We start from the raw sequence: 26,611 nt of genomic DNA, 5'->3' as shown, positions 1-26,611 counted from the left end.
CAAAGGCTTAGCCTCAGGGTCTGATAATACCTGCCCCCTACAAGGGCTATCTTTGGTTTTGAATAAGAAAAAGCTTGGTATGAAGCAATCTGGTGTTCAGTTTTGAGCTGAAAATGAGTCCCCTCTTAAACAGACCACAATCAATCATTGTGCTCTTAAAGCATTCCTCTCTGTTTTATAGTCCTCCCTTTTCCCTTCACATCTGGGTCACTGGTGTAGTGCACCAACTGCTACAGATCCTTCCTTGCAGCATTGCCTTCTCATGGTTGACTTGATAATAGAATAATACTAACACATTAATATCTGTAAATGCCTTGCTCTGTTGTGTGGCTTTCATCTCACAGATGGGTAGCACTGGAAGCACTGTTGGAAATGCTTACATGGTGTTTCTGGAGAGGACACTCAAGCCTTCTTCAACAGTGAGAGCTTTATCTGAGTGCTCTATTAAAACTATGGTTTCATGCATGGTCGGAGTGAGCCAGCAAGGCTGTGTGCTAGGTATGAACTGCCCTTCTTGCAAGCTCAGCAGGCAGGTTCTTGTAGTGATATAGCAGATTGAAATGGCCTTTTTAGCTGTGCTCTTGCAAACTGGAGGTGAGGCCATTAAAGATGGGTGCTGACACCATTTCTGTCTAGATATTCCAGAAATAAATGCAGGGTTTTGCCCCTCTGTTGACTGTAAGTACAGCTGTTTCATAAGCACCACATAAGCTGCAAGCTGCTGATTTCTTCCTTCCTCAGTGATTTGGTGGTAGGTAACTGGATTATATGAAACTCGTATTGCCTTGTGGTTCTTCCAGTGTGTTATTTACATTATTTTGATATTACCATAAAATAAAGCTTTTGTGAAGTGGCTGTTTCTTTTCATAACTGGAGGAGATGGCATGTTTTTTTTAAAACGTCCCTGGCTCTGTCAGAAAATAGTTTGTTATTATCTAGCATGAATAAGGGCTGATGAGATTTTATTACGCTCCGCAAATATTGTGCAAGTTCCACATCTGAAAGCATCCAATGTGATTTCATATGTTCTGCATTTCACTGCTCTCTGAGGAGACAGTTCTGTGCAGTTTCAAATCAACACCAAATACTGGGAATGTGTTGACTCTATTAATTACTACTTGGACAGTATCCAGAATACCGGAGAATCTGAAGAGCGTCTGAAATGCTGTTCAATGTGGTTATGTTGTGCTGTAAGCCTAAGCCTTGACGGCTTTATGGAGAGGCCCCACAGACAGATGTTCTGAAGATTTGCATTTTGCAATTAATTATCTCTTTGTGGCATGCTGTTTTCAAACTACTTTAGCTACTACTGTGGAGAGAGAAGAATATTCTTGCATACTCAGGAATTCATAAATTCTTCACTGGCTGTGACTTCTGCGTACGTGTGCTTGTTTGAGAGGAGCATATGACTCTGCAGGGTCATCCTGTGGACTTGGATAAACACCTTATGTTTATTTCTTTGGCTGAGTGAGGGTTCATGTCACATCTCTGCTCCCGTTTGCAGGCAATGGGTTCTTGCCTGGCTGCAGGTCGTGAGTTCTTCCCTGGCCCCAGGCAGTGAGGTGCATTATTCCTGTTCAGCAGAGAAATCCCATGCTCACTGCCTGCAGGTGCTTGGAAGTACAAGTGTCAAAAGAGTTAATAGTTTTGAGATGAAAGGGCTGGTTAGAAAACTCTGGTATCAGTGTTCCTTATGGGTGCCTCGGAAAGGACTAGTGTGTATCAATCAGGGGATGAGCATACAAATGAAGCAGATCAGGGCATTTCCTTGCTTTCATCAATTGGCTGTCTTAGGGCAATGTGGATCCATACGTACCTCTGTCTGTAAAGTACCTATTTTACAGAGGTTTGGAATATGAGGCAGTGTTATTGAAGAAGTTGTAGCTGGAGGGAGGGCTGCGACTTCTCGTGTTCATCCATGCTGCTTTATATAGAGGGGAAAAAAGGTGGTAAAAAATCAGTAGGATCTGAATATCTGAGAGTGCAATCCTGCAGCTTTCATGAATTCTCAGTGAAGTCTCTCTTAAAAATACATTCAGACAATAATAGCAATTTTTCAGACTGAAGAGTATTTATAACAGAGCTTACTCTAAGAATCTAAGATGTTTTTTTTTCTCTAATTTTACTGAAATGTGAACGAGGCCTGCTGTTTTCAAAACTTTTTTTTAAGAAATGAAATTTTAAAAGACAGTGATGACCTCAACCTAACCTCAAACCTAAGTGTTTGTTGACCTTAATAAAGTTAAGTCTGTATTCTAGCTTTCATTAGAGAATAGTGGATTTTAAAAACAAATTTTCTTTTCATACGATTTTTGAAATTAAAAGTCCTTACGAAGTCCTGCCTAACTAAATAATCCAATTTTTGAAATTTTATTCTCAGCAGTATATATGAGTAAAATTGATCAGAAAGTGAAGGAGGATTTTGCTGTTATATTGTTTCTATAGTCAAAGAACTCAAATACTACTTAAAATGGGGAGTCTGCCTTGCTCAGTATGAAACTGCTCTTGCGTCACCATTCTAATGTATATTTGTCTGTCACCTGTGTCTGCCTGTCATCTGTCTAAAGAGACACAGAAATGTATGGGGAACTTAAGAAAGTGAAATTCGATATAAAGAGAAGTTTGGAATTTAGGCAATATGTTAGACAGGGCATCCCTTTTTGGAACAAAAAATGTGTGCATGCCACCTTCTGTTCTGCATATTCCTCATAATTCCTATCAAACAACTGGAAGTACTTCAGGATTTTTTGCAGAACCATTCATATTGTGAACTGTATCAGTTCAGTCAGATTCATTGATTTGGTTATCTGTAGCTAGGTGGAGAAATGTAGGGGAAACATGTTTGGTGTGCTTGGTAAATTGAAAGGGTTTTCATTTGGTTGAGATCATCAGCCATGTGACAAGCATGTCTGTACCACAGCCCACACACGCATTCATGTACTTGTTTTATATAAATGTGAGTGGCAGGGCTCATCAGAATCAAGAAGGTAGGATGCTTATGATATGTAATGCTGTGTTTAGACATTTTCATATATTCTGAGGGTGTAACATAGCTATTATGAACTTCATACCAATTCTCACATCCTCAGTTCTGACTATTTTTCAGGAGCGTTGTGAGTTATGATCCTTGTGATGCATGGGCTTTTTCCTACTCTGTTAATATTATGCTGGCTCAGTTGGGCTGTGTTTTGTTGCCTTTGAGATGCTTCAAAAACTTGAAGCAATATTAAGCTGTTATGTGCATTACAGGGGTTCCTTATAATCTAGAAATTAACTGTATCAGCAGAAGGAGACATAATGTTCAAGTTGTACTTTGAATAAGCTGCAAGGCTTTTGTAGTTTGGTATACAATCTGTGTTATTCTGTCTCTTGTGTGTAAGAGTGGTTTGAATCAAAAGCAAAGAAGAAAAGTTCTCGTTGGGTTTCTATTGTGTATTCACTGAGTGATCTTGCTGTAGAGAACATCTGTATTAGTAGAGATGCACTGTAACAATTTCACCATCTTCAGAGTCTGAACTTTTGTACAGGATCCTACAGGCATATCAGTAAAATGGCATTCACTGAACATGGCAATTTCAATGCAGAATAGATTCTAGAATTTTCTTTTACTGGAGGCTGAAGTGCCAAGAAGACTTCCTTGAGATACCAAGTGTTACAGCCTTTGGAGCATGCAGAGAACTATGCCTTTCCCCTTGACTGACTAAGGTATTCAATGTAAATGACTTTAATTTCTTTAATCCGTTGTTTGGATGGGACATTTTAACGATATGGGAGTGGTGATAAATGTATACCTGAAAGCAAGTACCTTTTTTGTAAAATCTCGGTCGAAGCAATTTGATGTTTGCCAGAGCATTTGAAGAACAGTTTTGTTACTCTCCCTATTGTAAACCAGAATAGTTGCAAATGGTTTGGTTAAATTCCATCTGCATTTAAGCATGTTATGCTATTCTTAATTATCATATATGTACTGAGAGGAATTCTGCTCATGAGAGCAGAATTGCTTTTACGAGCTACATGACGCATGAAAATACACATGAACACCATTATTTCTGGTTTCACTATTTTCATTGGAGGCTGGCATTACATTTTTTTTCTTCAAAGGACTATGGAGTTAGAGAACCTCATTTTCCTGTTGTAGTTACCTCTTTTCCATCTTTGCTACAGAACAGTTACTCCTTGACTACTAAGAAATAAACCAAAACTGGAGATGTCCAGATGTCCCTTCTGGTTAACAATTGCTGTTGCTCAGTCGGTATTATTACATTCTCTGCTACAAATGTGTAGAGAAATAAAAGGGTGCATAGTAGATGTATGCAACTAAAATGAAGAAACTGTGTAGCTGAGAAATAACACTGTAATTGGCTGACACATTTTGGTTTAAGATGAACTAATACATATTGTGACTAATAATTTAGTAGGAACATCAATAAAAGAATAATAAGAACTTTGAGGTTATGTAGCTACATTGTAGCATGTAGCATTGTAGCATTTAAGTAACACATTATATTGGTTTTCATAGATTTGTGGTTTTTTTCATACAAAAATAATCAGTTTGCTTCAGTCAGGGATTCAATTATTAACATTATTAGAAAAAATGTTTATTTTGTTAATGATAGTTGAATTTGGACAGCCTTTTATTTTCAGCAAGCATTCTGTCATTTTAGTCATATTTCTCTTTTGCATGGAAGATACAGATGAAAAGACATAGATATGTAGTACACTTGAAGTTGACCCCTAAATACTGCCTTCATTCTTTCTTCAGTGTAAACTGTATACTGGACCCATAAGAAATTACTTGTTCTATAAATGAGATGTTAGGGTTAATGAACCAGTTCTAATAGCTCCCATATTAAATTTTCATCTAATGTAATTTATTAAAACTAAATTGTTTATAATGAAGGTGGACATGTGCTTTTTACAGCTGTTCTGTACTGTGATGAAATACTAGTTAACTGTTAATAAGAAGATATCTCTGGTATATCTTCTTCTGTTTTTCTTCTTTTTAATCTGTTTAATCCACACCACTTAATAGTATAAGTTTTATTAAACCTAGAAGGCTACTGTCACCTGCTCTGTGTGGGTAGATGGAAGGTTGCCCAGGGAGAGAGTGATATGGAATAGCAAGTAGGTAATTTGGTTGAGGGAAGCTCTTTCTTGCATGAGTAATTAATCCTTGTGCTTGTTCAAGCTGTAGTAAGAAAGTGCTCATTAATCAAGATGCTGTTTGATCACTTATACTTTCATATCACTGGGGAGAGATCTGGAAATCTGAGATGACCCCTGTGCTTTCCTCAGGAGTAACAGTGAATGTGTAGTAGATGAAGTAATGGGTTTACATCTGTGCATTTCAGAAATAAGGTGTTGAAATTTGAGCAGGTAAATTTTAGAGGTGTTTAGATTGGTTATATAATGCCTTTTGCTCTCCTGTAGCCTGCCACATTTTTAACACAGTAAATAGGACTCACAGAAATGGAAAAATATTATGAGTTTAGAGAAGTCTTCGTCCATTGTTTCAGCTTGCTGTTTTCAGGGTAGCCTTGTGAGGCTGTCTCTGACAGTTTATTAAAAACAGGCCCTCTTCTTCAGGCCAATGATTGTTCAGAGTATGCCTGCTGATCCATGAGTCTTCCTGCTAGAGCTGGCAAAAATGTTTGTGGCATGAAGCAGAAGTCAGAACAAGAATTTGTTATGTTATTAATGTGTGTACCATAATGTGTGAGGCATTTCAAGAGGACTGCTAGTTTCTCTGTTAGCCTGCTGGTTTTTGGTGAACCATCTTCAAATCTTCAGTAGTCTTCAAATCTTGAATTTGCTTCCTTTTTCTCTCTCTCTTGCATGTTAATTTTTGAACTTCTTAAATAGAAAAGTGTAATTTTAAATAGATCGCAGCAGTTATGCAACACTGTAATTTTCAGCCACTTACAGAATATGCCACATCCTTAAAATCAGATATTAATGAATTCCATAATAAACTGTGCTACCACTTTTGAGCCTCTATTAGCTGGAAATAAATTGGCACTGTGCAAGATGTTCAGTCTGAATAGACACCCTGAATATCAAGAATTAAATCCAGCTGGGGAGTGAGCAGCAGAAGCAGGTCCCTCAGTAAAGAAATAATCTTAGTTTGATCACAGGAGGACAGCAGAGGATTTTGAAGCTCCTAAAATGGTCTCTGCCTGAGAGAGGATGTCATGCTTCTGCCTTGTCTATCAGAAAAGCTGGTATTTGCATGTACCCTTGGCCTGCAGACTCCTCCCCTGTGTTCAAAGCCTGTGTTCTGGCCCAAGGATGCTGGGCAAAATGTTGAAGTTTGTACTCAAGCAGATGCTCAGGGGGCCAAGTACTGTTTTTGCATTCATATCATAAAACAGGATGATTTTCTGGAAATAAGTTTTAGGAAAGCTTGTTACGGTCATGAATTATGTAATGGTACCTCAACATTAGATTAGTTTTTAAGTACTGTATCTTTGAAATACCTCAGAATCTGGCCCCATGCTTGGCCAACACACAGCATAATTTAGCATGAAAAAGTTTTCTGTAGCATCTCGATAGATGGGCAGAGGTGACATAACAAAACCTCACAGTCAGTGAAGGAAAAATGCTTCCGTGAAGTATTCCTGCCTCTTTTTTTCTGTCCTGCTAGACTTATTTGCAACCCCAGTTAGAGGGGAAGAATGCATGTGGAAATAACTTGTGCTTTTCCACATCCCTGTTTAATAATTGCTGATCATGTTTAGACTCCAGCTGCTATTCTGAAAAAAAAATGATACAGAATATATGATCTTATACGGGGGAAAATACAGCTTTTGGTTTTTGCAGATTTTTTCCCCCCATGCTACAGAGAAGGCAGCACCTTGAAGAACTGTCTTGTACAGGACTGATTTTTCTTTTATAGCTTTTAATGTGCTTTTACCATCATAACAGAAGTTCTTAGTGACTCATATGATAAAAGCAGCAATCTGTTAATGAGGCATTTACCTTCAAATGCTTGCAATGCCATCTTGAGTGGTTTTAAGTATTAAGTTGTGATAATATAACTGCACTGTACTTTAACAATTACCTATATTTAAATTCCCATTCTAGCTTTTTGAAACCATGCTTTAGCATCCATCAGCCCCTAAATACATGAAACTTATTTGAAGGTGTAATTTTGGACCCTCATTCTTGAAAAATGTTGTTCTGATAGAATTGAATCCACTAATTTAAACTGATGGGCCTTTTTCATTAAGTTGGGTGATGAACTTTTTGACAGTGATGATGTTTACTTCCAAGGTCTGTAAATTCTCTAACTCTCAGGATACGTTCCTGTGCCTCCATGATCAAAGCAGGCATTTGTACTGCAGATAGAATAGAGTTTTGCCCCTCAAGGTGTAAAGCAAAGAGACTGTAATGCTTGCATAGCTTTATTAGGGTAGTAATGCAGAACCCTAGGAGAGCCTTCAGCCTAAAACCAAAAAAGACACAGCAGGCAGATATAGTAGATGCTCACAAACTAGCACGGCAGGGAAGGCCACCATTCTGTGTCACAGCATGACTTCAAAATAGAGGCCAAAGTGATGTTGGACTGAGCAATCCATTTAATTAAAGGCAAGTGTAAATAACAAGAAAACAGTATTGAACCATTAGAGCACCTGCATAAGAGTGGCCCAAATCTTCACAACTTCTTTGAATCCTGTCTGCAGCAGCGACTCTCTCCAGCTCTTGCTACTCCATGACTTTCCTTATGGCATCCTTCTGTAAGATCCTTTTTTTCTGTTACTCATTTTGTTTGCCAGATGGTGATTTTGAGAGTACCCCAGGTGGTGTTTTTCCCATTCCTACCCCCATTACCCTACCTATTTGATGTTTCTTGTTGCCATTCATTCAGGAGAGGAATATTAACATGCTGTCCCATGTAATATGCATTAAATGAACATTGCATTGCAAATGCAAAGTTCAATTTTTTTTGGACTCCTGCCCATCCCAGTGATCTCCCCTTTTGAACTTGCATTCCTGTGTGGAGTTCTTTCAGACAGCTGCCTGGCTATTACCTGTGAGGCTTTTGCAGATGATATGCACTAAGTGTTTGCTAGATTTTTTTAACTGCATCAGGCACTGTAATGGCAAACCCATCTTTTCCACACATGGTGAGGCTGCTGCTTCTTTTGAAAGGCATCTTGCAACAGCCTGTGTGCTGTGGGCTTGTCAGAAACATATGCCTCATAATAAAGATTTAAGTACTGTATAGAAGTCAGCCCTGACAATACCAGACTTTTTGTGAGCTGTGCTGATGCAGTGACTAAGCCTTCAGAATTGTAACATTCAAAGCTCATGCTTGTCTCTTTCCATTTGTCCTTTTGGTGTGGAGTCTGCGCTTCCTGACTCTTAGACAGTTATTTCAGAGCTAATTAACTTATTTTAAATGAGTGCAGGCTTTTTTCCCCCTAGTATTTAATTTCTTATCTCCTGTGCAAATAGAGGTCTATGAAACTGCATTAGTTTGCGTGGCAGACTCAAGGAAATGCCCTGTTACTTCCTTATTCTGTGTATCATAATAGCTATTACCATTCTGCAATATGTTTTTAAAATCTGTAATTTGATTAAATAGTGAATACCTGGTTAAGGTAGTTAGGGCTTGGCGTTTTTTCATTACCACTTACAAGGGCTGACTCAGAATCAAAAGCATTAAATGAGCATGTAATGGGGAATTCTCCTTAAAGAGTCCATGTGAAAAATATGCTTGAGGGATGAACTCTGTTTTCTGTCATCCAGAGATAAATTGAGAGGAACTCTTTTACTGAAGTGAATGGAAGTAGCTCACATCAAAATCACCATAATGTTAGAAGAGAAAAAAAAAATCATCTAATGCCATCAAAATCTTCTCTTTTTTCCTTCCTGACACATAGAAATACTTTGCTGCTTACTCCAGCTTTACCATTTCCAAAATACAAACTTAATTGTAAGGAATGAGTCCAAGAAGTGCCTTTGGGGCCTTGCTTAAGGACTGCTCATAGCTTTTGAGGAACTATAACATCAGAAAGGAAAAAGGCCAATTTCTAAAAGAAAGAACAGACACAAAAACCATCTAAAAGATACTGATGGAGGTTTGTTCTCTATTCATTTTTTTACTACATAACTGATTCAGTATTTCACAAAAGGACAGCATGATTAAGGATGGAAGTATTCTGGAAGTCATCTTGTCCAATTCCTGGTCAAGCAGCACTGCCTGGACCCAGTTGCCCAAGACCATGTCCAGGACCATCCCTTGGGTGGAGACTCCCACCACCTGTCTGGGCAGCCTGTGACAGTGTTTGCTCACCCTCACAATGAAATAATTACAAGCACAGAAATAAGAAACTTATCTTGAAGTGACCATTACAATATTCCACCAACACAAAAGCTGAAAGATTTGACATGATCATTGGCTGCCTGGGAAGGAGCACAGCCACAAGAAAGGGGGTCACAGTATTGCTGTGAGATTTTACCTGGTTACTCTACCCAAGTCTGGACCTGGTATTGCACACAAGTATGTAGAAGTGCTCGTGAGCCAGGGAAAAACACTGGATAGTAGGGTTAGTGATGCCTGTTACATACTGTGTCTGGCCTTTGGTTAAACTGATCACTTGACAAAAAATGATCTCTTTTTACTGTGGGGGGAAAAAAAAAAGAGATTAGGAAATGCGCTCAAGTGATGGGAGCAGACTTTGCAGAAGTTTGCAGATGCTCAGAGAGTTTTGGGAAACTTTTAATGGTGAAATGTTTGGGTGCTGCAGGACACCTACTGAAGCTGGCTACCCGGAGATATCCTGGTGGCTACCTTTCTGGGCAGGAGGGAGAGCAGAGGCTGTCTTGGCTGCTCAAAGGGCCTGTGCTTTCTGGAAGATCTGGGGGTGAGAAGGGGTCTGCACAGCTGCTTGAGGATGCACTAAGTTACTCTCAGGTCCAGTCTCTGTTAAACATTTGTAGTGCCTGATCAAAAGCTTTACAAGGAAGGAAGAAATAGTTCTGCATTTTGTTCAGAACCACATTGCCAGAAAGGTGACTAAGCTACCTGACAACAGTTAGAAAATATGAAATGAATTCATATGCAGTTGTGGTCTCGTGAAGTTGCATTTTCAGGGCACAGATGTTTTGCTTGCATCCATATTGTCAGGTAATAAAAATTTGAATGATCAAAAGGTTATATTATAGAAAACCAAAACAAAGAAAAAAACACACCAGACTTTACATCTTTTTAGCCTGTGTGCTTTCCCCCTCCCTTTATGTTGGTTTCTGAGCCTTTAAGATATAACTGGGTCATGCTGTTTGGTTTTCTCAGTCGAGTCTTCAAATTACGAAAATCCCATTGATTTAAAATGTATTTCCTCCTTAAATTTCTTTTTCTGGAGTAGTAGGCTTTGAGATGCTCAAGTGCTGCCCTCATTCCATGGGGGTTAAATTAAAAACTGAATGGGCTAAATGAAATCCTGTCTTACGAGTACACAGCATTGCTTGTAGGCAAATATTTGCATATCTTTTTTCTTGGACATGGCCCTTACCAACTAGATGGATGTACTCTTATCCATGGTCAACCCACCAGTATAGTACAGGTATTGTAGGTTGTTTTGTATGTGATTTCAAAATTTTTTTTTGAAGATCCCTAAATAGTGAAGAGTACTTGAGTTAATGATAATGACTTCAGAAGTTCTCCGTGTCTCTTCAAAAAGGGTGTGCAAGTCCCATTTTTAAAATTACAGTTTTTTTTTTTTTTTTTTAGGATTTGAAGACATAATTTAGGTATCCAGTGTGGTAATAGTGAAGAAGTTCCTGATTTTTTTTAGGGGATTGTAGTAATAATAATAATAATTGTAAACCTTGCTTTGACATCAGTAAGAACTTAATGTATGCCATACTAAAAATAATCATGATAAATTCACTCCCTTAAATGCATGAACACAATCTGATATATTGTGCTGACATGAGATTAATTCACTTCATCTGCTGCATTATTGTAATTATATACTGTTAGCATATGGACACTACGCTATATCTTACACAGAAATGTGCATTATTTTCCTTGTTTTTAAGCAGTTGATTCACCTGCAAATTCATAAATTAATGTAACAGATTTCCCTGGAATAATCACTATGTCTCTGGTTCCAAATGCATTATACTGTTACAGGGAGCTTTATAGCTGGGAATGTGGAGTTTACACTGGCTTCCATCCGTGGAACAGACCAAAACCTTTTCAAAGTCACCCTGTTCTCTACCCAAGTGATTCAGAACATTTGGTTTCACTTACTGGTTTTAAACATTGTTCACCATCTGTATCCTACTAATAATTTATTTTTGCAATAGATGTTATAAAAGAAAATGCAGTAGACAGTATTAAAGAGAAAAACACAAGCACATGTGTGAATATCTTCTTTAAAATAGTCTACGTTTCTTTCTACTGATGATTTTCAGTGTTTGAGGAAGGCCTGCAGGCTGGTGTGCCTGAAGACACTTGCTGGTGCGATATCCTAGATCCCACGTGACAGTCTTCCCTCAGTCTTTGCATCCCTATGAACTGAGCGGTCGTGCTCTTTGCAACCTTGCTGGTAACACTGGCCCGGAGCTGCAGAGGTGGCTGAGAGGGGTGGACCTTCTCATGGCGCTGAAGGTACCCTGGTGCTCTGGAGTGCCCTGCAGATTTGCACAGTCTCTCTGCCCATGCAAATTTCTTTTCACGACTGGAGATTGATCACCTACTGGGCTTTTAGATTAATTTTATTAACAGGCACATACTGAATCATTAATTTTGAGTTGTGGTTTGATCTTATGTTTTTCTCTTATGAAAAACAGAAACATTTTATAAATAGTAAATGAAGTGAAAATGGGATTTAAAATTTAAAATAATGCTATGAAGTATGAAAATCATGTTATTGTTTAAGTAAGTGAGTAATTGGAGGAGACATTTTTTCAAATTTTTTTCAAACTTTTTTCTCTGATTTTTTTCTCTCTAATGACTTTTTCCTAAATTTTAAAATCTAATTAATTTATATTTTTTTGCATATGGTTTTTTAGATGCTCAGTTAATAGTTTACAACTCTAAATTTTACACTGATGGTACAACTGCAGAAATTTTGTTTGTGCTTTAGGATGTAAAACCAGAAAAAATAACAATTCTCAGTCCTGTGAAACCACAATATTTGAGTGGAGGAATCTTCATTTCTGTCTGTGCAGGCATAGCGCTCATTAATGGGAGCAAAGGGAGAACAGCCCACCTAGTAATCCACTAATGGGGCTTTGTAGCCTTTCTCTTTATCAGGAAACATAATGAATGACTTACTAGATTATTAAACTACTATGCAGGGCTTTTCCTAAAGAAGGAAGGGCATCCAGAGAATCTAGTGACTTGGGCCCTACAGCTATGGATGGTGGTCAGAGGTTTCTTGAATTGTCAAAATCTGTGGAAATAGGGATAGTTGATAGTTTGTTGCTTTGTCACAAAAATGCAAATTGTGAGCAGAAGTGGAAGTGATCAAAATTCATAAAGAGAGGCAGGATAGCTGGTGTGCCTTACTATGGAATTTCTTACAGTTTATTACAAATGTTTCCTGTATATCTGACAATAAATTCTTATGGACTGCAATTATGGTGTGAATGTCTGCTGTATTTTGGTTTGAAACCCATAACACTGTAACTACAAAATGGTTGCTGATTTATGCATCTGGTTTAATTTTCAGTTGTGAAATAACATGAAGATGAGAGGTTTTTTTGAAGTTTGTAGAAGACTCTTATTTGCAAAACCACTTTACATTCTGCCTTTTGATTTCTTCACCATTTCTTCCATTAATGTCAGTGGAAGCTTCGTGTCTTGTTTGTGTAGGTATCTAGACATGAGCATCTCCTACCACTACTGCAGTTGGCAGCTCTTTCAGCACTGAGCTCAAGGCTTGTGTTCCCTGACAAATCTCATGGCGTATTGCTGCTTTTAAAACACAGTTTGTGCAGTAATAGCCCCTCAGTCGGGTGGTGGCAACATATGAATGTGAGCTCAGTTCTTGAGGCCATTGGTCACCCTGTTGATGGGGTTGGGCTTAAAACACTGCAGGTTTAAACACTGCAGGCTTAAAACATTACCACTCTGGGAATGGTGCAGGCTGGAGTGTTATTTATTGACAGCTATGAGGCATTGTCCAAGACCAACTTGGCCATAAAAGTTGCTTCTTAAAGTTCTCTTTTTGCACAAGGTGAGGTGATATAAGATACTGCTTTTTTGCACAAGGTGAGAACATGGAATGGCATCATAATGTCACTAGGTGGTGTTGAGATAAAATTTTGTTTAAGCAAAGCATCATCAATCCTTCCCTTTACCAGTTCTGCATACCAGGAATGAGGAAACTCTTGGGTGTCTGGTTTTGATTTTGTGTTGCTTAAGATTCCTACCAGTTTTTTCCTTGCTTTTCAAGATGGATAGTCTTCACTAAGTGGCAGTGTTGCCAGAGATCCCAGCTACTGAAGGAAGCAAATTAACATACAGTATGGTAATTTGTTTTCCCTGTCCTTCAGTCACAGTGAGGAGAGTCTAAATATTTCAGTGACTGAGACTTTGGATTCCCATTCCTTGCTACACAACAACAACAAAAGCTATTTATAGCAATAACAGTTAGCAGCGATACAGCAGCCTCAGACAGCTATAGGCAGCATCTCACAAATGTTAACTGCTTTTGCACTGAATGCCTCTGTGAAAACAAAGAGCACTGAGAAATAAATATCAAAGCAAAACCAAAAGAAACATTTTTTTATTGCTATGTTTTACTTTGCTGGCAGACCAGAGCAAAGGTTTTCTGAACATTTAAAAGATGAAAAAGGTGAAGAATCCCAGAAGCGATTTATCTTGAAGCGAGATAACTCTAGTATTGATAAAGAAGACAATCAGGTTGGTTCTCGGTTCGAGAGTTGCTGAAATTTGTTCTGTTTTTGAAGGTGGGCTGACTGATGTTATTGTTGTTCTTTTGTTGTTGCTCTCCTCCTCCCCTGCCGTCCTGCCCCTCCCCGCCTTCTTTGGCACACATACCACTGTGGGTGGCACCGAGCCCCAGCGTGGCCGCTTCAGCCGTGGCAGTGTGTGGGTTTGCATGGGTGGTTTGCTTGGCGCAGGACTTGCTGCATGCCCACGGGAGGGGGAATGCCAGTGGCTCTGGGCTGTGTGGAAGGCTGTGTCAGTCGCATTCCTCAATGTCTTGCCTAACTATGGCAGTTGTTACGCTCCCTGTAGCTTCCTTCTTCCGTTGTACCCATTCAGAGTTGGAGTTCAGTATGGACCAGTGATGAATTGATGTAGCCCAAAAAGGAGAGAGGGAAAAAAAAAGTGTAAAAAAAGAAAAAAAGCCCCAAAGATGTGATAGTGAGGCCAGGTTGATTTTTTTTTTTTTTTAAACCATCCTAAATTACGTTTTGACCAAATATAAATGAGGTCTGTCTTTTACTTCCCTTCCTCCTCTGTGCCCTTGCCACCTTTTACTGTCTGTGTAATTTACTTGCTTGTGCATGTACTGTGGCAGACATTCCCCCTTGTGTTGCCTGTGCCATAACACTACCTTAACTTAGGTGAGCTTGATGATTAGGGGAGCACCAGGGAAATGTGCGTGTTTGTGCTGCCTTTAAAAGCGGGTGTTGTGCTGTTTCAATCCAGTGCAAGCTATGTATGTGGAATAGATTAACAACAACAAAAAAAAATACCTGAAATGGTTCTGATCTGATTCACTTTTATGAGAAAATTCTCACAGGTAAGAGGACAGCATATGCTTTCTTTGCTAGGACTATGTTTGTGGAAGACCCCACCAATGAGTCTCTTGTTGCCACTTCCCTTCATGTCTACAGTAAAGGACCATTTTTTTTCTTTCCTTCTTTCACTCTTTTTTCCTTGACTTTCAGTTGTACATGGCAGCCTTGCCAGTTGTGCTGCATACAAGTTGGCTTCGAAAACAAACCCCAAGCAATATCAGGGTGTGATGACTGTGGGGATCACTCAAAGGAAAGCAGCATGACCTATCCCACCCAGTGCTGGGGTGCAGGGGGAGAAGGACCAGTCCTTGAAACCCATTTGTCAATGAAACATTTCCCAATGGGGCTCATCTCCTCTCCTCCTTCCTGTGGCACAGCCATTTCCCACACTGTGGCTTACCAAGAGGCAAAAATGGCCCTTCCTTTTCCAGCCAAACTTCATTAGAGGGTTCCATATGGTGTGAAAATGGTTAAAACTGTTGTGCCGAATATCTGGGACTTCTTGCACACATAGACTTTGTGGGTTTCTTCTAGGGTTTACAGTTTAGCTCTTGCAGCCTAGTTACCCTCTTTCTTCCTTGATTTCTTAGGTAGTCCCCCACTGCCTGCCCTCCTGTTCCTCACAGCTGGTAGGAGAATCAAGAAATGTTAGCAGTTGAGAGCAATGGCACTTAGACCTGGGGTGAGAACACCCAGTTTTAGGATGATGGGTCCACAGAAGCTATGTGGAAAGCCTCCTTTTGGCCACCTGCTTGATGAACTCATCTGCAGTATTGAACTGGAAATCCTCAAGTGCCCAGTCTCGCAGGGTTCTTTGTGCAGGAACGACAGCTATCATTTTCGTGCTTCATTTGTATAAGTGAACATTTATTATTCTCAGCTGACAGTTACTTAATGGCAGTTTTTAACAGCTCAACTTATATAACCCTCCTGGTTTTCTTTCTGCTCAGCAAAACAGAATTCTTCCATTTAGAGATGACAGACGAAGTAAATCAATTGAAGAGAGAGAAGAGGAGTATCAGAGAGTGAGGGAGAGAATATTTGCACAAGATGTGAGTAGTTATTTTAATTGCCTCTTTAGTGCCATACCTTCGCCGGTAGTCAGACAGTTTTGCCCCCCTCCTACAACAACACTGCAGCTGGACTTGCCCTGTGGAGCTGGAGGTGACAGGGAGAGCAGATTGGTGCAGAGGGTCTCAGAGGAGCTTTAGAGGTGTGGAGGTTGGCTTCTGGAGAGTTGAGGTGGTGAGAGTTGCAGGGAGAAGGGTAGAGGAGAGATCAGGCCCAGCATGTTGTCTGAGGAGTGCCTATCCTGTTTCTTTGAATGTTCATGTTCACATGGCCTAGGTTTATTTCCTTTTTCCTTCTGCTGGCCAAAGAGCAGTGATTTAAGTGGACACTCAATAATTTCAAATAGCTGTGTTATTTTATATTTCTTTCAAGGTGGATCAAATCTTTACAAGTGTCCTTCTGCAGAGACTCCCTATGGGTTTTGGTTTTTTGGCTAATGCTGTAGCATCAAGACACTGAGAACAAAGAAAGGGCAGAGGTTAAACATGGAGTTGCATCATCTTTTTGAAATGACTGATTAAAAAACTGTACTTCTACCATCAGAAAGAGTCAGTCATGCTGTTGATTATTATATTCTGAAAGGAGTAAAATGAAGCAGACATTAAAATTCTTGCTCTTACCAAAAAAATCAGAACTTGCATAACAAGGTATATTGCTAAGGAAAATACTTAAATCTGAAACATCTGTGAGCAATACCTGATGTTCCTGAAAAAAAAGAAGAAAATGACAATTTGCTGTAATACTGTAATGATGAGCTAATAAAAGGAAAAAAAATAATAAAAAAGTCAGCATTTTAATGTTTTGTTTCATATCTCAGTGGGAGTTCTGCCATTTAGGAAGAATATGGGAATAAATCCAATTAGAACTATTTTTGAAAATCATATTGGGCAGTGTCCTTTTGAATTAAAACTGTTCATATGTTGCAGGGCTAATAGTACTATTAGGAATTGCACATGTCCAAGTTGGGTTTTTTTTGGCAGAATACACTGTATAGTTTTAAGATGTGTGTTGTCTCGCTTCTTAGTTTTTAGCTTCACTTTTTCATGGCTGAGATGATTCCAGTACAAGCAGAGGCCTTTCAGTTTCTGTTTTGCTGTCAGCATGTTGGCCTGATGTAGATACTGTCCCAGGCTATACATGGTGGAATTGCCAAGTTGTTCAAGAGCTGCAAAAGCCGCTTTGCAACAAGTTTCTTACATGAAATATAAGAGGCTTTGACACATTACAAAAGAGCTTGTTCGAAACCAAAAAACCTTTGGGTTTTGATGCAGAATTCACATGAGGCATAAGACTAAAAATTACCAAATGGAATGGTATTTCCAGAATAGTCCAGTTTCCATCACAAGCTGCAGCTAGAAATGCCAGGCTGGGAAACAGAGGTGGCTGGAAAAGTGTGCTGAAAGTGGCTCTATAGTGTATTGCTGCTGTTACCTTTAGATATTTGAGTTCTAAAAATAGGCAAGTGGAGAGTGTTTGAATTGCCCACAGCAGGAGACTGTTGTGGTTCATTTGGTTGGCATTTTCAAGTGGCAGGACCTAAGTAAAAGTGTACTTTGTGGCAGACATTTTAAATGGAATTGGGAGGGAGCATTTTTAAAGATCAGCAATGTTAGATCTCTCCCTCTCTCTCTCATATCCACTCCTTTGCTCTCTCTCTCTCTGCTATTGCAGATGTTAGTGAGCATTATAGTGCAGTGAATTTCAGCAAGCTGTATGTTCAATGTCAAAAGCAGTCTATGTTTTATCTGTGCTTTTTTGGGTGGAGCACCCCTTGCCAGATACAAGGTGTTTTTAGGATGATGCCGGTGGTTGTGGTGGTGGACAGTGTATTTTCTCAATTTTAGGAAAGAGAGAAATGGCTTCCTGTTATAGATAGTCACTTGCTGCTTGTAAGACTGTAAAGTTTTAAGGCTCTCTGCAGTCATTAATTAATCTAATTCTCCCCAGGCTTGTGTGAGGTAGATACCTAAGCCTTGTTACTCTGCAAATTACAGATACAGAAAGAGAGTCAAAGATGGATTAATCATATGGTATTTTTATTACCTCTATATTGTTTACACTGCTGTATTCAAGCCTTTATCAATGCCTTGTTTGTGAATCTTAGGAAATGGATCACAGATACATCACTTCTAATTAGAGTATGCATGAAGAGAGCTTGCATGGGAGTCTTCGAAGTGCAGCCATGAAGGTCAAGAGTACTGCCGTAACATGTTGCAACCAGCGCCAATCCCCATCTAAAGATGTTTGAGGCACCAAAACCCTTTAGATAACAGCCCAAGAGTCAGAACTTCAAACAAAATTTATGAGGAAAAGGCAGTCTGGTTGCAGGGGCAAAAAATTCCATGCAAGTTTCGAGTGCTGTGAAAAATGGGCCCCACATAACAATATCAAGCTTGTCTGTCCTCCCTTTGATCTTGCAGAACTCCAGTGCACCAGATCTCTTCATTTCCAAGTGGGAAGGTTTTAACAAAATAAGTATGTTCATGAGTAATGCCATCACTATGATAGTCCTTATGATGATTACTCTAGTATTAGTCAGTTTAAATTACACTTTCTGGCAAGTTTTCCATCTGCTCTGTTGGCTATCACAAATGTTGACAAGGAGAGCTGGAAGTTTGAATTACTTCTGTCTCAGCAAGTGGCAGGGATTGGGAAGCATGTTAGATTGATATTTTAATAAAAGGATTGGTGAAAAAATAAATAGCTAATAAGCATGATCATTCCAGTTCACTGAAATAAGAACTGTGAAGTGCACCTCAAATTTTTCAGGTTGCTAACAGTAAAAAAAAAAAAAAAAAGAAAAAAAAAAAACAGACTGAGTTCTTTTATACTCAGAATTATTTTCAAGTTGTGCTTTTTTTTTTTTTAATTGGAAAACTTATTTTTTTGGAAACTTAGTTTTAAAACAATTTGTGAATTTTACAGCCAAGTACACTGGAGCAGAGGACCTGCACTGTCTGGGTCTTGCAAAGAAGTTCCTTGTCTGAACTGCTTTAGTTGTGTTTGGGAAGTTGAAAAGTTGTTGTCCAAGAAAGACAAAGAACAACATACAGGAATAAAAAAAAATATTTCCCTGTATGTAGAGAATCCCAAATATGTGCATAAATAATACATAATGTTTGGCTTTTAAGCATGCAGAAAATTGATTGTAAAGACTAGCAATCAAATTACATGGGGGAAATTTCATTCTTCAAGGTCAGTGCAATGTATAACCTCATGAGCAAGAGTCACGCTAGGACATGGAACTTATTAAAGGAAATACACCATGCTGTTTGTTTTCTGTTGTCAACTGTAGTGGCTGTTTTTCACCAAGGAGTGTATTCTAAAGAACCAGATCATTTAGATACAGTATGTTATGATTCCTCTAGTTAAGAAAACTCAGAGAATCTTTATCAGTCTCTGATTAAAGAGAAGAACAAAAGAAATACCTGTAGATGAGGCTTCAGCCTGTTCTATCCCTCTAGTGTGAAAAGATTAGGAAGAAGAGGGCTTAAAATTAATAAAAACAAATTAAAGGCACACCTCATGCTGGCCACCATAAACCTGTAGATCCTAAAACTCATGTACTGGTGTACAGAGACTTTCTTTGTGGCTGCAGATCAAATAACAAGCATTAGTTGGAAGCCTGAGATCTATCACATTTTGTTAACTAACATGAAAATCGTTAGCTGATAATACCTAACATGAAAATTATTACTTGGTGTCCACTGCAGGATATTGCTGCATCTTAATAGTTATCTGTGTTTGCTAATGTAGTTAAAAACAAGAGCAGCAACTCCCAGTTTATCTAGTGGACTGGCAGAACCGATGTACATTTTCCAGTTGAGACTTTAAAAGGTTCTTGGAAATTGGAAAAGTGAAATACTCATTTCATAAATAACAATTAGTCATACAGAGCATTCTAATGGAAATTTTGCATGCAGAGATTTCCAAGGACACTAACTTGTAGGTAATCTTACATAATTTTTTGGTCTGGTAGGTTTGTTGCCAGTGTTTTTAAAGGGTAAAGAGTCAAGTGTTTTAAGGATCTTTTTGACAACATCTGTGCTGGGTGTATAAGCTTTCCTGGTGCTTTAAATTGAGCACTGTTGATGCTATAAGTCAGGAAAGTTAGTCCTGAACTTGTAGTAGCTAAATTTCTCTTCAGAGCTGATTAGCCACTTGATTTTTAACAGTAAGATTAAAAGAATAAAAAAGTGCCTGTCTTCTCTGCCTCTCAGCCTCACATGTGTACTGAAGAATAAATTCCAGGGATTGGAAGTGTGTTGGCACAGTGTGGCACTGTGCCAACATCATCAGCCAAGAAGACAAATTGAATTATTATGGACTCTGTTTAAAGTCTGCAATACACTTGATAGTGGTTCCCATCAAGACACTGAGGTGGAAGCAGACCTTTCTACTTGCTTAATAAAATATAAATCCCAGATATTTATTCTGCTTTATGGCCCAGTCTCTTTAAAAACTTTAATAAAATAAAATAAATACAGACAAGTGCATTACAGACCCCTTTGCTTTTGTAACTTTGTGGGTACACAGTCCAGTACTCTGGTCTAAGCAAAGGTTTTTCTGTAAGAGTAGCTGTAATCCTGTGCTTTGGAATGTGACTGCACAGAAGTCAATGCACAGATGTCCATCATGAAGCTGGAAATGATGACCTCACAGCTGAGGTTGTACAAGCCTGTGGGGTGATTTCAGTATGCTTTTCTGGGGCTTTTTGCTTCAGCATAGTTAGACTATGCTGAATTCTGCACATTTGTTAATGAAACCTGGTACCTGAGTAAGGTACATAAAATGAGAGAAGACACAGTACTGTAGTTGTACAAAAGATCCCACTGATTTGGGGTGGAACCATTTGTATCTTCTCTTAACCTGAGGTAAAACCCTAGGTCTGCTGTAGCTGGTGAGAATTTGGTTCCTGGCAATGGAGAACTTGTTCCTGATGTCCTGAGGCTTTGTGCTAAGGAGAATCATATTGCCCCTGATGCAGCCCAGTGCCTTGCAAATTTGTCAGGAGTGCGGGGTGGGAGCTCACCTGGGAAGCCCACAGAACTGTCAAATGTTCCCTAATGTGGATTCTGAGTGGGTGAATTACACTCTAATGAGAAACTCTAGTGCCATCTCAGGGATAAATTTCTTCCTTTTGTAGACTGATGGAGCAGCACTAGCTCTGGTGTCAAGGGAAAACTTTATCCAGGCATCAGCTGGAGCATTAAGAATGAACAGGGTGTTGCTTCTGGTGTTGGCCAACACTCTTTTGTGTGGGTCATTAGCTCACCCTTTACAAAACAGAGACATCCAAAATCTGTGCCCATCCCATACTGTTAAAATTTGACACAGTTAATGATGGCATTTTATTATTCTTTGGGCTGAGTCCTATTGTTACAGAAGTAACAAACATGATCTCTGGTGTCCTCCTTCCTTTACCTACCTTTTGTTTAAATTCAGGGCAAGTGCTGACTATTCTTTCTTCTGTACCTCATCGAGATATAATCCAATGACAGCTACGAGGCTTTTTGTGTAGCGAACATGAAATAGGAGGGAAATGAAAAAATCAAAGAGGGAGAATTATTCATGGGAAATTGAGCACAGCTTCATTTCTCTGCATAAAAAATTAAGTAATGCTGAAAGAATTATACACTTTCCCATAGGATTTATTTCTTCTGAGCCCTTCACTTTTTCTGGGATCTAAGTCCTCCAGCAGAGAGCCTTCTTGCTATGATTGTTGTTAATATTTTTATTAAGAAGGTTATTATCATATATCTCAATGTTCCGTTTCCAACCATAAAATGTGAAGTCACGCACTATTTCTAAGTACTGCAGTATCTTCTCTCCCTTTGAGGAACTTTGTCAATTCTGCATGCTTTCCTTCTGTTTGTCCTTCCTACCTACAGCTCTCTGCTATCCTGCAGTTTTATTTTGAGGTGGTAGGCCAGACCAGTGGAACCTTATATTATGCAGGAAAAACATTTTTCCCTTTCAATTTGCCAGTATTTTGCACATAGTGCCTTCTTCCACTCTCTTAACTGAGAAGTTTCAGTTTGTTCCCAAACTGAGACACTTCATTGGCAATGTGTTGTAATGCATGGAATTTATTTTACTGGCCTGACCTTATTCTTGACCTTTTTTCCTCTCTTGTCTTCTGCAAATGCAAATGATGCATGAATTGAAATCCCCTTAAGCCTGAGCAGGGGAGGTAATTCTAAAATCAAGGAAGAAATTGGAACAGCAGAACATATCTAGAACGTCTGATACAATGCCTTTTTTATTTTTCAGTCAGTTTGCTCCCAGGAAAACCTTTTTGTGGAAAACAGGTAAAAAATAGCTTTATTTTGTGTGTGTGTGCTAAACATAGCTGTTTCTCTTAATTTTTTTGTCTATCTGTAGTTCTATAGTCGTTTATCCTAATATGAAGACTGTTGAGCAAATGTGCAGTCTATATTATCTGCAGTGGTTGTGTGCTTTAAGAGGGGGTAATAGAGCTTGCCTTGCAGTATGGTGTCTGAGCAGATAAAGTATTACTGCTGCTTTCCTGAGGCTTTTGCATTTCAGTTTAAAAAGCAGATTGTGGGAGAGGGTGGGGGCACCTAAGCTTTCATTTCAAGTGACCATTCTGTCTCTGGAGTGCCTTTAGAATTTAAATTTGATCTTTAAAAAGCACTCTAGCAGTGGCTGGATGATGGTATTCATGAAACACCAGACTTGGGTGTCTGTTGTTTAACCTGCTCTCCTGTGGGAGTGAGCAGCAGCATTGACATCACTTGTTGCTTGTGAAGGCTCACAAGTTCCACACAAGTTCCTGCTTTACTGCTGCAGTGTAGTAATGAGCTGGTGATATTTGAGCTCACTTTGCATTACTGCATGATAGTTCTTGTGAATGTTATTTTCATTATGTTAAATCCACTCAAAGGAAAAGAGAAGAGTAAACTGTGTTTGAGATCTACAAAATACGTAGTGTTGGCTCCACAACAGCCATAAAGTAGCTTAACTGTGTTTAAAATCTTTTAAATTGTGCACCCTTATGGCAGATAAGGATTTTAACCAAAAGGGGGGAATTTAATTACTGTTTGAGCAGTGCTGACCCAAGTCTGCCCTGCACAGGTTTAAAAACTGTTTATCACCCCCTTGAATAAGGGGAGGCTCTCTCTCACAGTATTTTGTTTTCTGTCCATACTTACATGTGTCAGATACATTTATGGGTGAAGCTGTTCCCATATAAAATGACTCCACAGTAATGGTACAAATCAGCTTTTCCAATGGACACTTCTGTAAGTGGAATGAGGGAAGGCCCTCAGGAGATCATGACCACTGTCATCTAACCACCTTATATTCTGAAGGCCAAGGGTATTTCCTCAGCTGCTTCTTCTGTGTTGTGACTAAGGAGATACGTTTTATCAAAATAAATCAAAATTCCAACAGAGGAACCCATAAAGCAAAAAACAGATGCTCTCATAAACTTGTTTTTCCCTCTCAGGGGAGATTGGGGCAACAAAGATGACACAGTTGTTCACACTTCCAAGTCAGCATGGAAGCTACTCAGAGGCTGCACTGGCAAGGGTAGGGTGGGTACCTTTATGGGATAAACCATGAACTCCATAGCCCAACCTCCCCTGGTTTATGCATTCAGTCCCACACCTGTGTGCAGGAGAATGTGGTCAGTTCTGGTATTTGCACACGGTTTGCTGTCCTTGAACCCGGGAGCTGACTGACCAGCCCAGTGTGAGGATGCATACCCAAGTGGAGACCACTAAAAGGCCAGGTTGGAAATTGTACTGCCTGCACTGTTGCTGTCCTGAGGGAGACTTCAGCCGCATTCTGTAGAACACTGCTTTTTCTTGCTGCATGCCCTACAGCCTTTGATCAGGTGAAGCACTTAAAATTGTACTTAGCTCCGTGCACATGAGCAATCCTGTTGATTAGCTATGTTGAAAGTTAGGTGTGTGTTTAAGTGCTTTGCCTTTCTTTTTGGTCAGAGGATCTGAGCATTTCTCTGAGCTGCAAAGACTTCCAGGTGGCTTAGCAAGTACTTAAAATTACATATGCAGTATTTTGCTGGCTTGCATTTTTTATGTTCTTATTAGGTGATATTTTTATGTATTTTCCTTTGGATATAAATGTATGGTTCCATAGCTTCTGAGAATTACCTTTCTCGGTAACAAGAAATGCTAAATTGGCCCTCAGCCTTGCTGGAGGATGTTTCTCATGTTCAGTTGACTGTGTTCAGCTATGGGAGAGGGAGGAGGGGGCATTTTTATCCTTGATTCTTTAAACTGAATCTAGCAGAAAATGAAAAAATGTATCTAGAAATCAAATAAAGCTTTACAGATCAGATAAATTTGAATTACCACGTTTTTTAGCATAATCTTTCTTTTCATTTTTCAGTAGGCTGTTGGAAGACAGTAGCATATGCAATGACATGCATAAGAAAAGACAGCTGTTTAGGTTTGTATGAATTTTATTTAATATTTATTTCCCAGTGCATCCCACTTGTGATTCTATCTGTGTCCTTGCCAAGGCACACCTTGACATGTATGTCAGTTTGCTGGTTGGAAAAGAGCATGGAGAACAGAGTTATACCCCACTCTTCCCATGTTCTCTGAATGAAGAGGTAACAACAGCACCCTTTTCTTTGGGTCACTGCCTCAGGAACCACATGAGATTTTCAGCTGCCTACCTATTCAGGCTGTGACTATTTGGGAGAGACTGGAGAGACTCCATTTTTCCTGGAGCATCTATGACAGGCACGTTTCATAGACTAGTGCCCAGACTGACCTTTTTTCCTTTTGTTGGTTTGTTAAAAGCTGAAGTGAAAGTACATCGAGGCAAAACTGATTGAAGTTCCTTTATCTGAAATACCTGTGTTTTGAAATTTTTTTCTGTTAACTTGGTCTTCTCAACTCCAATTCCTTCCACACATTCACATGCATCCCCATGTCCCAGAGAGCATCCTAGGCCAGCAGGAAATCAGTAAAAGACAGTCTGCATTTTCATGGAGAGCAGTTCTACCAATTGACACACTGAATCAGTAGAAGTCTGAATCTGGTGGTGACAGTGTTCTTCTGAGAGCTTTAGAAAGGTTGTCTTCCCCCACCACAAGCTCTCACATGTTCAATTCAGATCAACCAGGCTGCTTTAAGAGTCAGTCAGCTGTCAAAAGTCTTTAGTAGAGGAGGCAGAAGGAATGGATGCTTTCAGAAGTGTGCCCTTCATCTATTAAGGCACGTGGACAGCAAGGCAGATATTCCCTAGGTGTCTATGTGCATTGGGGTTTGCATATGTCTCTTCAAACCTATATAATTTATATTGCATAATTCTTCACTGTGAGGAGAAATGGATGTGTGAGGAGAAAATTTGATGTGTGGTTGCTGAGTCTGCATGTCATCACAGCAGCCACAGAGGAGATGGAGAGATTGCACCAGATAAGGAACAGTGCTGGAGCACCTGCTTCTGCACCCCATGACCACAGGCAGCAGGCAAAAAAAAACTTCCTCCTTGCTTTGGGTTAGCCTTGATGACCTGAGAGTCTTGGACTGGCCATGCTGGACTTAGGAGGTGTCTACACACACACTCTTAATAGCTAATGTCTGTTTGAGTTTGGGGAACTAAAAGAAATTTTTTGTAACCCAAACCACAGATAACGGGGATACAATAGCAATCTTTTTCTCTCTCTCTTTTTTCACTAGAACATAAATAGAAGAGAATTGTCAATTTCTAAGCACAAGAGTACAAAAGAATCTGTAAATAATATACTTTGGGGTTTTTTCTTTCCAATTAAATCTTAAACAATGATTTATTTTCCAAATCTTTTTCCTTTTTTTGTGTTGTTGGCTTCTGTGCTGTTTGTCTTCATGCCTTCCCACTGTGTGGGCCTAGCAAATGTCAACAGGTTTATACTGCTGATCACATCTGAGAGAGGCTCTGTTATAGGCGAGGAATGCAACAGCCTGATCCCATCTTTGACATGTATTGGCTCCTTCATGTCCCAAGTGACCCAGCACAGCAGGTTCTCCAAATAAAAAGCAGGAACCAAGTTTACAAGCAAAAAGAGGACAAAAAAAAAAAAATAGATGCAGTCCCATCCTTTTGATTTTTAGAAAGAGCTTTGAGCCCGCAAGCTATTATACTGTAATATACAACAGAGGAGTGGAAAATGTCTTTTAAAATCCTTCCAAATACAGTGTTATGAGCATCACTTAGGATAAGTCATTGTGCACTAAGACGTAGTAGGCATTTTGGTTCTGTCATTGTAGCAGTACAATGCAAGTAGTTTACCATAAATAAGCCAAATTCTGCTCCAAATTCTGATCACAGCATTGACTGTGTTATTGCTCACAGTACTCTGCAACTGTTCAAGGACAGGCTGCCTCTACCCAGAAAATTTCATTATTATTCTATGCAGAGTGGAAACAAAGTAAACTGACTTGTGGGTCTCTAACTGAAGCATTAGCAGTGAAGAGAGTGGGGTTACACTGAGAGGACACATGTTTAGGCAAGGCTTTGGATGAGCTCACAAAGCTGATAATGACTGGGAGCAAGCTGCTATAGAATTGAGGATATGAAGACAAAAGTAGAGTGCAGGTGAAATTGGTTAGAGAAACATCACAGGGGATGGACAGCAAAGTGAGAAGTGGTGAGGGGCTTGCTGAGGAAGAGAACACTCAATGGGTGACAGAAATGCTGCATCAGTGCTGCATAATACTGCTGTGTCAGCCCCATCTGGTAAAGTGCTCTGAGGAGGTATCCAAAAGGGGAGGGTGGTAAGTGCCGTGCATGTAAAAAGGTTGTAGCAGTGTTTACATGCTGAAGGCAGATA

General features: G+C 39.4%; 1 protein-coding gene across 30 annotated transcripts in view; it reads left to right on the top strand.

Moving 5' to 3' along the window:
* The window catches only part of ARPP21 (cAMP regulated phosphoprotein 21), a 139,165-nt gene that overhangs the window by 48,459 nt on the left and 64,095 nt on the right, over positions 1 to 26,611 (top strand). For 23 of the 30 annotated variants that reach the window (XR_008430481.1, XR_008430482.1, XR_008430484.1 and 20 more), the window contains 4 exons: positions 13,774 to 13,882; positions 15,681 to 15,782; positions 22,075 to 22,112; positions 24,181 to 24,240. The exons of 2 other annotated variants lie outside the window; for them this stretch is intronic. Coding sequence is in view for 25 of the 28 variants with exons in the window: in XM_053940288.1 (XP_053796263.1) it covers positions 13,774 to 13,882; positions 15,681 to 15,782; positions 22,075 to 22,112; positions 24,181 to 24,240 (309 nt within the window). In the remaining 3 variants the exon portion in view is untranslated. The remainder of the gene's footprint in view (positions 1 to 13,773; positions 13,883 to 15,680; positions 15,783 to 22,074; positions 22,113 to 24,180; positions 24,241 to 26,611) is intronic. 5 more of the 30 variants (XM_053940373.1, XM_053940331.1, XM_053940381.1 and 2 more) reach the window with 2 other exon arrangements.

This window comes from Vidua chalybeata, chromosome 1 (genome assembly GCF_026979565.1).
Source record: "Vidua chalybeata isolate OUT-0048 chromosome 1, bVidCha1 merged haplotype, whole genome shotgun sequence".
Taxonomy (NCBI): domain Eukaryota; kingdom Metazoa; phylum Chordata; class Aves; order Passeriformes; family Viduidae; genus Vidua; species Vidua chalybeata.
This window is presented reverse-complemented; position numbering and strand designations above follow the sequence as displayed.